This window comes from Pelophylax lessonae, assembly GCF_965119305.1.
Source record: "Pelophylax lessonae genome assembly, chromosome: 4".
Lineage (NCBI taxonomy): Eukaryota > Metazoa > Chordata > Amphibia > Anura > Ranidae > Pelophylax > Pelophylax lessonae.
In genome coordinates, this window is record NC_138771.1 from 352262449 (window position 1) to 352279602 (window position 17154).

The following is a 17154-nucleotide window of genomic DNA, read 5'->3' on the forward strand; positions in this document are numbered from 1 at the left end:
GATGATCAGGGCGATACCTCACGTGTGATTGTAACACTGTTCACATTTGCAGGCACAATTTGCGTATGCGTTTTCTTTGGTGTGCGAGCATGCAGGGACAGGGTCCGCTTTATATTTTTTTTTTCCTATTTTTTTTTTCACTGCCCTTTAAAAAAAAAATCTGATCACTTATTACTGTCACAAGGAATGTAAACATCCCTTTTGACAGTAATAGGCAGTGACCCTAAATCCCTCCATTGCACTTAAAAGTATTCAAAACGCCAAAATCAACATTTTTTTAATACTTTTTTTTTTTTTAAATCGGCGCCATTGGCAGCCGAGCAAAACCAGAGGTGACGTCACTTTTGTGTTACTACATCAGAGACCCGATCGAAGCTGAATCTGGCTTTGTTTGTGGTTTCAACCAACCAGCGGATGTGGCGGCTGGTTGCTCCATCTCTTGGTGGGATCGGGAGACCTGGGCGGAGGCGCGGGGACGTCCCCTCCCGCTCCTTGTGATAACGGCTGAGCAGCTGCTGGGCCGCGCCAGTGATCACCAGAAAGCTGACCACCAGCTCTAAAAAACGGTACTGGGGCGATGCCTCTAGCTGCAGGCATCACTCCGGTAAAATCACTTCTTCAAACCCACATACAGGTACGTTTGTTTGCGGGAAGTGGTTAAAACTGTTGAAAATAGTAATATATAAAATAATAATTGACACTAACATTGTTACTTTTGTAGCTACTCTGTTTCATTCATCAGCAGATCAAAGGGATTCGATTTGCAGATGATATCTGTTTAATCAACCTGACAAGTAGAATTTTTTTTTTGTTTTTTAATGAAATTGTTTATCACCTTATAAACCCTTAGTTCATTTTATTCAGCCCTAATTAACTCCTTCTCCATTCAACTATTATTTTCCTGCTGATTTTTTTTTTTTTTTAAGTGAAAATAAACCCTCCCATTCTTTACAGCCAAGGAAGCTGTAATCCGAGTCTCTGTGTTATCTGCACATGTGATCAGTTATGATATTAGCCAATTGATGGCTTGACAGTTCAGATAAGAGTAAAAGCAAGCAACTGAGACAGATATTATTAACGGCATGCCTTGCTTATAACTATTTCAGGAAATGGTTACATTGATGGGTTTATTTTTCTTTTTTTTTGTCTAAGGACTGTGGGGAAAATAAATAAAACATTTTTGCAAGACATCTTTATGAAAAAAAACAAAAGCCCTTTCTTCCCTTAAAAAACAATATATATATAACTTTGTTACCTTAAAGTGATTGCAAACCTTTTTTTAAAAAAAAAAAAATAAATATGCCATACTTACCTGCTCTGTGCAATAGTTATAAACAGATCAGCCCCGATGCCTCTTCCTCTGGGGTCCCCGTCCCGCGCTCCTGTCTCCACCTCTATGGCAAGTGCCCAGCAGCTTCCTATTGGGGCACTCATGTGGGCTCGATCCTGAGCCATGCGGCCTTCATCTATAGACACAGACCCCGTCCCTCGACACAGGATTTGATTGACAGCAGCAGGAGTTATCCGAAAACGTCATATTCCTGATATGTGCCTGCTTGTACCCTGTACTTGTATGAGAAAGTATCCTGTTCTCTTTGTATTGCTTCCTTTGTGTGAAATCTCTGATGTTCCTGTCAGCCCCTCTGGTGCCCTAATAAAAACTGACCACACTAAGCAATAGAGCACAGCATGGTCAATTCTCTAGCTATGCTGGGAACACAGTGTACTCTCTTCCAATTATCAGACTTGTCCTGACATGCCCCCACTGCACAGTCATTCGCTGGAAAGCTCAGTGTGCTGTTGCTGCTCCTGCCCTCAGCTCTTATGCAGCTGAGAACAGAGGGAATGTGATCACTTTTAAAAAAGTGAAAAAAAAGGTACTTATAATTTTTTCTTTTTTTTATATCTATATTAAAATGTTTTGCCTTTCATTTCTTTTTTTAAACTGAATGGGTTGTTTTTACAAGGTGATCGTTTACAATCACTTTAAAGGCTCTAACTACTATCAATTCACCCTGTGAGGATGGCAAAAGCAGAGAGAGCTACTGTTCTCATGCACATCACTGGATTGGGCTCAAGTAAGTATAAAAGGGGGCCTGGGGAATTCCTGGACACAGAAGGTTTATAATGCATTGTCTTTGCCCTCTGGGGTCTCCTCCTCTATTCCCTTTGTTGGGACAGGGTAACTTTATTTGTTTTCCTATTAATACTTTTCAGTAACTTTGATGGACAGTTTTGGTCCAATTCTTGTTTCTTTTGGTATGTGTCTATTGTTCTGATGATAGGTTATCAATATACCTCCTATTTACAGTATGTTCACTTGGAAACTGCTTTTTCTTAAACATAAAAATTAAAAAAAACCCCCCATAAAAACTAAAAAAAAAAAAAAAAAAACCCTAAGGCCCCTTTTAAACTGTAGAGTCCATGGGCGGACTCAGTTTATCTCAGGGGGGGATAGATCCGCCGATCCCCCGCTGAGCAGGCGGATGGCTGCTCTGTCTCCGCGCTTTGTGCGGAGACACAGCTGTCAGGTCCCCATTCTTCTCTATGGGGGTATCGGATGGGAACGGACTGTCTGTCCATTCTCATCCGATCCCATCCAAACCGATCTGCTGGACGGATGGAAAATAGGGTTTCTATCCGTAAAGATTTGACGGATCGGAAGCGGATAGAAGCGGACATGTCTCCGCTGACATCAGATGCCCTGTAGAGATGCATGGGGCATCCGTTCAGATCTGCCTGAAAAACGGACAGGCAAATCTGAATGGTCCGCCTGTGTGAAAGGTTAGGTTAAGTATTGACAAAATTATTGCCAAATCCACAGCAGAAATGTAAAAACTGCTCCATGCAGGGTGCACAGGTGTAAGACATGAAGTGGTTATTTATTTTAAAGAGCTCATAACAGCCAGTTTTAAAATGTAATAGAAGTGCATAATGGTTGTTTAATTAAGACTGCCTGTACATCCCACACCTACGAATGAGTGTTAGACAGTTAGATTTAAACCCTTTATGCATGGCTGTGAGGATGGAATAAATTCAAAGCTGTGCGTTGCTTCAAGGATTACCAGCCTGGAACACAACCAGACACTTCTTTTTATTGACAGTTTCGAGATTAGCAGTTGTTAATTACTTTGGAAAGAATCAATGGTTACTAATAATACATGACACTGGCAAAGAAAACACAATAGGCGTAAGGCTGAGGATTGAGACCCTGTTCCAGTGAAGACATATGTTTTGAATAATGCAGCAGCTCTTTTTAAACAGCGCTGGCAGCATGCATACACATGATGAGCGCAGACGCTTGAGTGCCTGCACAAAACACCAGTGTCAAACTGACAGCAAGTAAATCATTAAACCAGACTGCAGTTTAGTCACCTGTGCTTATGTTGAGGTGTTAATTTAGTAAATGTTTGTTTAGCTGGGAATCTATTTCCTGCTCTTGGGTGTTTCACATCCTAAAATACCCTAAAGTAGACTTAAAGTAGACTTGAACTTGGAAAATGAGGATCTGCTGAGGTGAAAGAATATCTAGAAATGTGTTTTTGCTAAAGAGGTATTCTTCAACCACTTGACCCCAGGAAGGTTTTACCCCCTTCATGACCAGGCCATTTTTTTGCTATTCAGCACTGTGCTACTTTAACTGGCAATTGTGTGGTCATGCAACACTGTATTTAAATGACATTTATATCATTTGTTTTTCACTCAAATAGAGCTTTTCTTTGGTGGTATTTGATCACCATTCGGTTTTCATTCTTTGCTAAATAAATGAAAAGAGACCTAAAATTTTGGGGAAAAAAAAATAATTTTCTACTTTCTGTTACAAAAACATATCCAATAAAATCGAATTTCTTCATAAACGTAGGTTAAAATGTATTTTGCTACATGTCTTTGGTAAAAAAAAAAAAAAAAAAGTCAATAAGTGTATCTTCATTGGTTTGTGTGAAAGTAATAGCATCTACAAACTATGGTATATAGATTGGAAAATAGATCAATGCTGACTGCCTGTCTCATTTCTTGAGGCCCTTAAAATGAAAGGACAGTACAAATACCCCCCAAAGTACCCCTTTTTGAAAAGTAGACAGTCTGAGGTATTTAGGAAAAGGTATTGTGAATTTTTAGAAGTTGCATTTTTTTTGTCCAAATTTTTAGAATAATAAATTAAATACATTATTTTTTTTTTTTTTACACATACTGTCACCAGCGCAGTACATCATGATCATAAGACTGATGTGGTGGTAATCAGGGATACTGACCAGCGATCGTATGTTTTTTGTTCAAGTTTTTAAACATGTTTTAATATTTTTTTAATTTAAACATTTTTTTAAAATATCACACGATCCCTCAGCCGCCGCAATCCACTCTGTCTGTTGGACACAGTGGTCACAGGAGTGGCAGGATGACTTACATGTACATATTCTTGCCTGGCCATGCTGCCCTGCTGCAGTAAATATACTCTGGCTGGGCGGCGTGCGGTTAACCCATTATTTTTGTCTTTAATTTTAGCAGTACAGCACAGCAGTAAACTTCCTGGTATGTGAGGGTGCCTAGGCACTCACGTGCATACAGTCCGTTAGCTGCACACCAGTCAGCCATAACATTATGGTACCGACAGGTGAAGCAAATAAGGCCTCATTCGCACGTGTGTTGATTATAAAGAATTATGCTAGTTAATGCTTCTATAGCATTTATGTGTTTAGGATGCGTTTTTGTTGGGTTTATGCATTGAGTTTGAGAATGCTTGATAAAAGGCCATGCAAGTGTTGCTTTTCTAGTGGGAAGTGATGTAGATGAAATGATCTAATTTGATATGTGGATTTAGGATATATTATGGCTCGCTTCCACTGAGCTTTCTGGTACAGTTCGGTTCGGGACGGTACGCTATTTATGCCGTTTCCATTGTGAATGGTACCCTAATTCTGAACCGTACCACTTTTTTGGGACCCTTTCGTTGGGGTACCAAGCACATTAGTACTGTACCAACAGGGTGGAGCTGCACTCTGCAGAACTTTGATTGGTTGACAGAGAATCGTCTATCACAGCTTTCCTGCTACACCACGCCTATCATGAAATCACTATTGGCAGTGGAAACGCAAGGTGTACCGTTCCGAACTGTACCGTACTGAACCGTACCGTACCACTCAGTGGAAACGAGGCATTAAAGTAAGTATATAAAATAAAAACAGTGGCCATGTAATCCTACTCACTATTGCTCTCTTGTCCCCTGAATTTTTTCCGGTTAGTTTTTTTGTATACGATACAATAGCTTGGGTTACTTGGGTCGTATAATTTCAGTTGCTGCTCCACCTCTTCTATCAGTACTAATACAGTAACATTAGCCATAATAACACATGTAGACACTGTGCCTTTCATGTACCAACACTTGCTGATCAGCTTTATCACTGACAAAAATGCTCAGTGTCTCTGCTCCTGTCTGGCACTGCCAGTATTGCTGGCTGCATGATGATTTTGCCCAAACACATTAGCAAATAGTGTTACCATAATGCTGCTCTTTACAACCAAGAAGTGACTGGAACTGCTCTGTCCTAGTTCTCTATTATTTCCCAGTGCATTATTTCAGTTCCTAGAGTATTATTTCAACAGTTATAGAGTATCGCCATTAAAATCAATGGAAGTTTTTGACAAGCGGCGATGCCTTATAAAAGCAACATGCTACTTAATTTTTAACGTGGCCCAACACCATGCTGCTGCTCCTGTGTGAACAGCACTGTGTGGTGTCCATTGTAATATTCATGGCAGGAGTTAATGGGCGGTTATTAGGCTTTAGAAAAATCAAAAAATGCTGCATAAAGGGTATTGAGGCATGTGTGAATACACATCTTGCTCAAATGGCAACAGAAAGTGGGTGGGATATATTAGGCAGCAAGTGCATATGTTGACCCTAAAGTTGAGGTGTTAAAAGGAGAAAAAATGGGCAAGCATAAGAATTTCAGAGACTCTGACAAGGGCCAAATTGTAATGGGGAGATTACTGGGTCAAAGTAACTCCAAAACTGCAACTCTTGTGGGATGTCCCCAGTGTGCAATGGTCAGGACCTACCAAAAGTGATCCAAGGAAGAAGTACCAGCAACAGGGTTATGGGCAGCCAAGGTGATGATGCATGTGGGAAGCAAAGGCTGGCCCATGTAGTCCGACCCAATAGAAAAGTAGTGCTACTGCAGGTCAAATTGTTGTAAAGGTTAATGCTAGTTCAGATGGAAAAGAGTCAGAACACACAGTGCACCGCAGTTTGCTGCGTATGAGGCTACATAGCCGCAGACCGCTCAGTGTGCCCATCTTGACCAGTGTCCACTGCCAAAAGTGCCTACAATGGGAAAATGAGCATCAGAACTGAACCAGCAATGGAAGAAGGTGGCCTGGATTGATGAATTTTAACCACTTAAGGACCACACCACGTACATTTACATGTACATTTTTTTGTAAAAGGGCCCTAGAGGGTTGCACACGTGCTGCCAGAGTCATGCTCCTGCTGTGATTGGACACGGCGGAGCCAATCAGTGGGCCTGGAAGCCACAATGGCCTTTTGCCACCTGCGATCATTTAGGAGAATGACAGAACTGTGGTCTACCTATGTAAGCAAGGCAGACTGCTATTCTGTCGGACAGGAAGAAAGAGATCTTGTGTTCCTAATAACAAGGAACACAGATCTCTCTCTTAATACAGTCAGTCCAATCCTCCTTCAGTTAGAAAGAACTCCATAGGTGCACACTTAACTCCTTGATCGCCCCTGATGTTAATCCCTTCCCTGCCAGTGTCATCTATACAGTGCATATTTTTAGCATTGATCACTGTATTGGTGTCACTGATCCCCCCAAAAGTGTCACTTCATGTCAGATTTGTCCACCGCAATGTCACAGTCCCACTAAAAATCGCTGATCGCTGCCATTACTAATAAAAACAATAAAAAAATAAAGAGTCCATAAATGTATCTCATAGTTTGTAAATGCTATAACTTTTGCGCAAGCTAATCAATATATACGGTTTTTGGGATTTTCTTTTACCAAAAAATTTGTAGCAGAATACAAATTGGCCTAAACTGATAGAGAAATTCGATTTTTTTAAAAAACATTTTTGGATGTGTTTTATAGCAGAAAGTAAAAAAATATATAGATTTTTTTCAAAATTGTCAGTCTTTTTTTCTTTATAGCGCAAAAAAATAAAAACCAGAGATCAAATACCACCAAAAGAAAGCTCTATTTGTGGAAAAAAAGGACATCAAATTTAATTGGGTACAAAGTCGCATGACCGCACAAATGTCAGTGGAAGCAACGCAGTGCTGTATTGCAAAAAATGGCCTGGTCATTAAGGGGGTAAAACGTTCCGGAGCTAAAGTGGTTGAAAATGGTTTAAGGGACACAATGATGAATTTGAGATGTTGACTTGGCCTTCAGATTCTCCAAAACTCAATCCAATTCAGCATCTGTAGAATGTGCAGCGAAAAACAGGTCTGATCCACGGAGGTGCCAACTTTAGGTCTCACAAGTCGGATACTAAGTTGCAGGAGTGTGAACCAAACCTGAAGGCAATACTGGTGACTCGTTTTTTGTTTACTCTCTGCTTGCATTTTTACATCTATTTTGAGGCACTCATCACAAACAAATTTAAAAAGACCAATTTTAGAGTTATATAGAGATTAGTTAATAGTAGTTCACAGGGTAGGTACTATGGTAAGTAGGTGACTGCAAAAAGACTCAAGAATCCTAGCCACATCCAAATAGCTTAGAAGGTAAACAAAGACTTGCTAGAGAATGGGTAACTGATCTTGACGATTAACCCATATTTAAAGCACATGGGGCATAGCCAAGATCCCTAAAGACCATGGGTCCCCCTGGGCACCTAGATTTAAATGTTTTGGAGCATGTAACATAAAAACAAAAAACTGTTAGGGCTGTTTCTTGCACTCCATTTCTTCCCTTCTGAAGTTGTCCTTAAATGATCCCTATATTTTCTATATACCTTCATTTATATTTTCCTTCGCAGTTAAATTTACAGTCAGCTATTACTCACGTGGTTTGAACTTGTGTTTCCAAAGAACTGCAGTAATTGCTTAAAAAATGCTAACTGGAATGGGGCTTTAATCTGCTTGTCACTTAAAGTCCACTTAAAAATTTTATGTCCAAAGGCTGACAATTCTGTTTGTTCTTCTGTGAATACAGGGATGCATTGTCACCCTTTGGACATAAAATTTTAAGTGGACTTTAGGTGACTAGCAGATTAAAGCCCAAATCCAATTAACATTTTTTAAGCAATTACAAATGAAGTTGAAGTACCGTATATAATCGAGTATAAGCCGAGTTTTTCAGCATGTTTTTTTATGCTGAAAAACCCCCCTTGGCTTTTACTCGAGTCACTGGCTCACTTACTTTTTAAAAATGGTGTTGCCCAGCGCCAACATGTCACAGCGCATGCGCCGTCTGCTCAGGAAAAGCTGAACGTGTACGGGCTTTCCCGAGCATCGGCGGCGCATGCGCAGTGACATTTTGGCGCCGGGAGGCGCCATTTTTAAATGTAAGGCACCTCACCAACATGTAAGTGAGACTCCTCCATAGCCCCCGCATTTCCTCATGCAGTGCTGCGGGCATGGTACAGGACATTTTCCTGTACCATGCCTGCAGCACTGCATCTCCTGTGCCATGCCTGTACCTACTGTGCCATGCCTATACCATGACCTGTGCCATGCCTATACCATCACCTGTGCCAGGCCTGTACCATCACCTGTGCCAGCCCTGTACCATCACCTGTGCCAGCCCTGTACCATCACCTGTACCATGACCTGTGCCATGCCTGTACCATGACCTGTGCCATGCCTGTACCATCACCTGTACCATGACCTGTGCCATGCCTGTACCATGACCTGTGCCATGCCTGTACCATGACCTGTGCCATGCCTGTACCATGCCTGAACCATCTCCTGTACCATGCCCACAGCCCTGCATCTCCAGTGCCATGCTCGCAGCCCCTGTTTTGTGTCTCGTGGTAGTCCAGTTGGGTCCAGTAGCTGCTGCATTTTCCACCCTAGGCTTATACTCGAGTCAATAAGTTTTCCCAATTTTTTGTGGTAAAATTAGGGGCCTTGGCTTATATTCTGGTCGGCTTATTCCTCGAGTATATACGGTAAGCTGAAAATCAATGGATCTACTGACAGGATGAAAATCTGATAAAACGATGAAACCAGAATAACGGCATCATGTCATTGACTCTTTACAGAGACCGGGGTCGCGCCGTATCCTAGCAACACGGCGCGGCCACAATCGCCGCTCTGCACTCCCCCCTGCGGGCACGCGAGAGAGGCAGTTCTGGTGCGCCGTCATATGATGGCTCCCCAGAACAATAGATGCACCGCTCCGCCGCCAATTGACGGCAGGCGGGTAGCAAGTGGTTAATCTAGAGATACAGTTGGTAAAGAAAAAAAAACACCCCCTTTAAAATAATCATTTTGTTGCTTTGCAGCCTGAAATGAAGACAGACAAAGTATCTGTATTATCAAGCTGTATTTACTCAGTGCAACTTATAACATTCAAGTGAAAGATACACAGAAGTGAAAGAGAAATATACTTACCACCTCTGTGCAGTGATTTTGCACAGAGTGGCCCAGATCCTCCTTTTCTCAGGTCCCTCGTTGCTGCTCCTGGCCCCTCTCTCCTGTTGAGTGTCCCCACAGCAAGCAGCTTTCTATGGGGGCACCTGAGTCAAACTGCAACTCCGTGTGTCCATTCAGACACGGAGCTGCAGTTCCACCATCCCCCTCTCTCTCCTTATTGGCTTACTGAGTTTGATTGACAGCCACGTGAGTCAATGGCGCCACGGCTGTGTCTCAGCCAATCAGGAGGGAGAGTCCCAGATGGCCGAGGGACTCATGGACATTGCTGGAGAGAGATGGGGCTCAGATAAGTATAGGGGGTGCTGCTACACACAGAAGGCTTCTATCTTAATGCATTAAGATAAAAAAAAAAACCTTTTGACTTTACAATTTCTTTAAGTCTGGGCTCTGACTAAGCCATGCAAGGACATTCACCTTTTTTCTCCTTCAACCACTGTGTGCTCATTTTTGCTGTGTGCTTTGGGTCATTGTCATGTTAGAAGGTAAACCTTCCTTCCATTGACAACTTTCTGGCAGAGTGCAGCACATTTTCCTCAAGAATTTGATGGTATTATGCCCAATCCGTTTTTCCTTCTATCCTGACAAGTGCTCTAGTCCCTAATGCAGAGAAACACCCCCATAACAGGATTTTACCACCTTCATGCTTTACTGTAGGAATGATGCTATTTAGATGGTGAGCTGCATTGGATTTCTGCCAGACATATAGTTTGGTTTTAAGGCCAAATAACTAAATTTTAGTCTCATCTGACCATAACACCTTTTCCCACGAGGTCTCAGAATCTTCAAGGTGCATTTTGGCAATGTTCAGTCGTGACTGCATGTGGCCTTTCTTGAGGAATGGCTTTTTTTCTTGCAACCCTCCTATACAAGCCAAATTTGGGGGGAATTTGTGATATTGTTGTCTCATGCATACAATGACCATTCTGGCTGAGAGCGTTGACCAGAGTGTTCCGACGGGGGCCATCACCCTGTCAGAACACAATATCTCAGCAGGGGAGATCGCTGTACTAACATTGGATTGTTAGTACAGAGGCTCTAACTTGATCTCTAAGGGGGTTTAATTTACAGCATTTTTCACACCTGCCTACTTTACAAACTATACAAACTATAATAATATTTTCAAAAAATATGTAGTGCCTTACAAAACATCTGAAGATTTGAACAGGGAACGGATTGGCAAACAGGCACAACCATGAAAATCCACTATTCCATGTAAAACATACATTTTGAAGGCACACAAATATTTAACACCTAAATTATAGGTTTACACTGAACAGATTTAATAACTGGGGCCATGAAAGGATCAATTGTGCACCCAAAGAAATATGATTACAGAAGAGATCTGGGATCAGCTATAACGTGGAGATACCATTTCATGTCTCAGAAATCTAAATGCATTAAACAAATATTCAGACCCACAAACTCATGTATAACCTTGCAGTCTGCTTTGCTCCTGGTCTGTCCCTTGTTTACAGTTGATGAACAAACCATCTGGGAACCGTTTGTCAAATGGACAGCAATTAATGCATTTAACTGGCTCTGATCAAGGTAGAAAATAAGTAAAATTTTATAACAGACATTTTTGTTTCTTAGCAACATTTTACCTTTTCATGGTTTTCAATAATTATTTCAACAACAATATTCTGAAATTTGATATCCATGATGGCTGCTACAGTTTCCTCTTGGGGACGCAAAAGTGTGGGCCCAAAAACCACTCCCAGGTTGGCTACAGTCATCAAGTTTTGCTTATGATTAGCAGCAACACTGAAAGAAAACAAAGAAAAAATGTAATTTACAGCAAAATTTGTTTTTAAATAAACAAACATATCATTATAAACATAAATAAAATCTAAATAATATAGTTTATATCCACATGGGGCTGCTCATCTGCCCCTGAAATCCTGTCAAAACAAAACAAGCGTCTGTGTCTGTACAGCCGCTGCATCCACATAGAAAAACATAGGCTGCCTGCATACAGCTCCAACTGTTTATTCACTCTGTATAGGCCATAGCCTGTGTGAATGAGGCCTAAAATGTAATGCTCCAAAGTCATATGGAAACAGTGTAAACAGACATATGAGTATACAGTCCCATGAAAAAGCCCTTGAAATGTTCCACATTTTGTCATGTTACCACCAAAAATGTAAATGTATTTTATTTGGATTTTTTTTTTGTGATAGACCAACACAAAGTGGCACATAATTGTGAAGTGAAAGGAAAATGATAGTTTTATACATTTTTTACAAATAAATATCTGTAAAGTATGGCATGCATTTGTATTCAGCCTCATTAACCGATACCCCTAACTTAAATCTAGTGGAACCAATTGCCTTCAGAAGTCACCAGTGTGTAATTTAATCTCAGTATAAGTACAGCTGTTCTGTGGAGCCTTTAGAGGTTTGTTAGAGAACTTTAGTGAACATCATTATGAAAACCAAGGAACATTTCAGACAGGTCAGGGATAAAGTTTTGGAGAAGTTTAAGGCAGGTTTAGGTTATAAAAAAAATATCCCAAGCTTCGAGCATCTCACGAAACACTGTTCAATCCATTAACCCGAAATTGAAAAGAGTATGGCACAACTGCAAACCTACCAAGACATGACCGTCCACCTAAACTTACAGGCCTAGCAAGGAGAGCATTAATCAGAGAAGCAGCCAAGAGGCCAATGGTAACTCTGGAGGAGCTACAGGGATCCACAGCTCAAGTGAGAGAATCTGTCCATAGGACAACTATTAGTCATGCACTCCACAAATCAGGCCTATATGGAAGACTGGCAAGAAGAAAGCTATTGTTGAAAGAAAGCCATAAGAAGTCCATTTGCAGTTTGCGAGCAACCATGTGGGGGATGCAGCAAACATATGCAAGAAGGTGGTCTGGTTAGATGAGACCAAAATCACATTTTTGGGCCTAAAAGCAAAATGCTATGTGTGGCAGGAAAACTAACACTGCACATCACCCTAAAACACCATCCCCACAGTGAAACATGGTGGTGGCAGCATCATGTTGTGGGGATGCTTTTCTTCAGCAGGGACAGGGAAGCTGGTCAGAGTTGATGAGAAGATGGATGGAGCCAAATACAGGGCAACCTTGGAAGAAAACAGGTTAGAGTCTGCAAAAGAATTGAGGCTGGGGCGAAGGTTCACCTTCCAGCAGGACAACAACCCTAAACATACAACCAGAGCTATAATGGAATGGTTTACAGTGCCTTGCGAAACTATTCGGCTCTCTTAAACTTTGCGACCTTTTGCCACATTTCAGGCTTCAAACATAAAGATATAAAACTGTAATTTTTTGTGAAGAATCAACAACAAGTGGGACACAATCTGCAAGAGGCTGAGGCAGGTACTTACATTTTTTGCATCCAATATATATAATAGATAACGTATATACTCGAGTATAAGCCGACCCGAATATAAGCAGACCCGAATATAAGTCGAGGCACCTAATTTTACCACATAAAACTGAGAAAACCTATTGACTCGAGTATAAGCGTAGGGTGGGAAATGCAGCAGCAGCATGGAGCCAACTGGACCACCACGAGACCCAAAACAGGGGCTGTGGGCATGGTGCAGGGGCTGTGGACATGGTGCAGGAGATGCAGAGCAGTGGGCATGGTACAGGCTTGGTACAGGCTTAGTACAGGCTTGGTACAGGCTTAGTACAGGAGATGGTTCAGGCATGGCACAGGAGATGGTTCAGGCATGGCACAGGAGATGGTTCAGGCATGGCACAGGAGATGGTACAGGCATGGTACAGATGGTACAGGAGATGCAGGGCTACGGGCATAGTACAGGAGACGCAGTGCTGCCAGCATGGTACTGGAGAATCTCCTGTACCATGCCCGCAGCACTGAATCTCCTGAGGAGATGCAGGGGCTGCAAAGGAGTTTCATTTACCTTTCTATGAGGCGCCTTACATTTAAAAATGGCGCCCCCTGGCGCCAACACGTCACCTGAATGTGCCGTCTGCCCGGAATAAATGGATTTTTGTAAGAACTTACCGTAAAATCCTTTTCTCTTAAGCTCATTGACAGACGTAGTCTTCTTGATTCTCAAGAGCTGGGTTATGTTGTCTCCGCAGGAGTAGGACTAGGCAGAATGACAAAACGTTCTGGCTCCACCCTAGGGGGCAGTCCCTGAGGGTATATCCTCCCTCTCTCTGCTACAGGGAATCAGTTCTGTTTAAAGCAGTACAGAGAAATTAACCCAACCCAACTCAATGATAGAGGGGCGGGTACTACGTCTGTCAATGAGCTTAAGAGAAAAGGATTTTACGGTAAGTTCTTACAAAAATCCATTTTTCTCTATCGCTCATTGACAGACGTAGTCTTCTTGATTCTCAAGAGCTGGGACATCCAGAAGCAGTGCCACAAATGAGGGGTGGGATTGACAAATCAAATCCAATCTAGTAGGCCCAACCGGTGCCAAACTAGAAGTTTTAAAGGCTCATTATAAACAAAGAATGAGACTAAAGAAAAAAATTTCCAACGGAAAAAAACCCTCGAGGTAGACCACTGGTCTCCTCAAATTGCGGCCTGCAAAACCTTGCGGCCAAATGAGGCATCAGACGATGCCATTACATCAACCTTATAATGTTTTGAGAAGGTATGCACCGACGACCAGGTAGCCGCCTTGCACACCTGGACCACTGACGCCTGATGGCGAAAGGCCCATGACGCACTAAGTGCCCGAGTGGAGTGCGCCTTAACAGGGAACGGGGGCTCCCGACCCTTAATAGAATAAGCCTGCACTACCGTCTGTCTGATCCATCTGGAAATGGTCGCGGCAGATGCAGGCAACCCCTTTTTGGGTCCATCTGGGATCACAAAAAGTGAATCCGTCTTGCGAAACGAGTCTGTCGTTTTCAAGTATACCCTGATCGCCCGGACCACATCCAAGGAGTGCAAAGCAAATTCCCGAGGATGACTGGGCTTAGGACACAGGGAAGGTAATACAATTTCTTCATTCAGATGAAATTCTGAAACTACTTTTGGTAGGAAGGATGGATTCGGACGAAGAACCACCTTATCTCTATGAACCACCAGATATGGTGAACGACAAGATAATGCGGCCAGTTCTGACACCCTGCGTGCAGAAGTAATAGCCACCAAGAAGGCCACCTTCTGGGACAACGTGGGTAGAGGAATCTCCCTAATATCTTCAAAGGGAGGTTTCTGAAGAACCGACAACACTAAATTAAGATCCCAGGGGGGTAACGGCGCGTGCACTGGCGGAGCCAGATGTCGCACCCCCTGGATGAAATTCCGCACCAAGGAATGAGTAGCCAAAGGCTTCTGAAAGAAGATGGCTAATGCTGAGACCTGACCCTTGATAGTACTCAAGGCCAGTTTCTGCTCAACCCCTTGTTGCAGAAAAGCCAATATTCGACTAATCGAATAAGACCGAGGACGGAACCCCAAAGGTTCACACCATGCAATGTAGGACTTCCATGTGCGATGATAAATCTTTCTGGAAGTCGCTTTCCTTGCTTCAACTAGATTAGGAATAACTGAAGCTGACAAACCTTTGTCCTTCAGCACCTGGGTCTCAATAGCCAGGCCGTTAAAGCCAGCGATCGTAAAGCAGGATGGAAGATCGGTCCCTGAGACAGTAGATCCTCTCTGAGAGGAAGTCTCCACGGGACGTCCGCCACCAGTCTGACCATGTCGGCGTACCAAGCTCGACGAGGCCAGTCCGGAGCTACCAGGATTACTGGGATTCCTTCCTCCTCTACCCTGCGAAGAAGTCTTGGCAGTAACGCGAGAGGAGGGAAGGCATATATTAGCTGGTATTGCCCCCACGGGGCGATCAGTGCGTCTGCGGTTTCTGCTAGAGGATCGCGGGAGCGAGCCACGAATCTCTGAACTTTCCTGTTGAATCGTGATGCCAACAGATCCACATCCGGGGTGCCCCACCGTAGGCACAATTGGTGGAAAACGTCTGGATGGAGGGACCATTCCCCCTGATCCAGGGTCTGACGGCTGAGATAATCTGCCTGCCAATTCTCCACCCCCGGAATGAACACCGCAGAGATTGCTGGAACAAATCGTTCCGCCCAGCGAAGAATGCAAGCCACTTCCTTGGCCGCTCGGACACTCTTGGTGCCCCCCTGGTGATTGACATAAGCCACGGCCGTGGCATTGTCCGACTGGATCCGAACCGGGCTGCCCTGGAGCTGCTCGGTCCAGTGAATCAGACAAAGTCTGATCGCTCTCAGTTCCAATACATTTATCGGTAATCTGGATTCTTCCGGGGACCAAAGTCCCTGGGCAGATAATTGACCGAGAATTCCTCCCCATCCGGATAGACTGGCATCCGTGGTCACTATCGTCCAATATATTGGCAGAAATGACTTTCCCTGGCTGAGCATTGGAGACCGAAGCCACCAAACCAGAGACTCTCTGGTCTGTTTGCTCAATCGTATCTGATTGTCCAGGGATTCCGGATTCCGATTCCATCTGAGGAGAATCTCTTGCTGAAGAATTCGGGTATGGGACTGGGCAAATGGGACTGCTTCGAAGGAAGCCACCATCAACCCCAGAACCCTCATGCAAGTCCGAAGGGAAGACCAGTTGTTGGACAGTAACAACTGGACTGCTGATTGAATCTTTCGAAGTTTCCCTACCGGAAGAAACACTCTTGTCCTGACTGTGTCTAGAATTAGACCCAGATATTCGAGCCTCTGGGTGGGAACCAGAAAAGACTTTTGCTGGTTCACCAGCCACCCGAATTCCTGTAAAGAAATCATAGTAATTTCTATGTTTTGTAGCAAGGTCTGAGGAGACTCTGCATGAAGCAGAAGATCGTCTAGGTAACCTAGAATCGATATACCTCTTTGGCGCAGAAGTGCCAACATTGGGGCCAACACTTTTGTGAAGACCCGCGGAGCCGTGGCGAGACCGAAAGGTAACGCCACAAACTGATAGTGGTTCTCCTCTACGGAAAAGCGTAGAAAACGCTGATGTCCTGCGAAAATGGGAATGTGAAGATAGGCGTCCTTGATGTCTATGGACGCTAGGACATCCCCTGGATGCAGGAAGGCTGCTACCGTGCGAATGGACTCCATTCTGAATCTTCTTATGTTGACGAAAGAATTGAGTGCTCTTAAGTCCAGAATTGGACGCACTTTGCCCTCTTTCCTGGGTATTGTAAACAGGTTTGAATAAAACCCTTGAAACCGTTCTGTCCAAGGAACGTGGACTACCACTCCTTGTTGTAGTAGATCTGTGACTGCTCTCCGCAGATCTTCTAGACGATCCGGAGATAGTCGGATATTGGAAGGGAAGAATCGCGCCGGTGGGAGAGATCGAAACTCGATCTTGTACCCTGACTTTATGACTTCGCAAACCCATTTGTCCGGGATTCTGGAAAGCCATGGATCCGGGAACCGGCGAAGACGTCCCCCCACCCCAGTTATGGGTGGGGGCGCACCTTCAGGCTTTGGATGGTTTATCTTCAGGTCTGGAGGGGGCGGGCTTTTGCTTGCCCGACCAACGACCCCTGACGCCTCCTGTAGGAACCTTGGAGGACTTCGT

At 43.5% G+C, this 17154-nt stretch overlaps 1 protein-coding gene across 3 annotated transcripts in view; it reads right to left on the reverse strand.

Moving 5' to 3' along the window:
* ARHGAP26 (Rho GTPase activating protein 26) overlaps nt 1-17154 on the reverse strand; it is a 771897-nt gene that overhangs the window by 292967 nt on the left and 461776 nt on the right. For all 3 annotated transcript variants that reach the window (XM_082255674.1, XM_082255673.1, XM_082255672.1), the window contains exon 18: nt 11224-11383. In XM_082255674.1, the coding sequence (XP_082111800.1) occupies nt 11224-11383 (160 nt within the window). The remainder of the gene's footprint in view (nt 1-11223; nt 11384-17154) is intronic.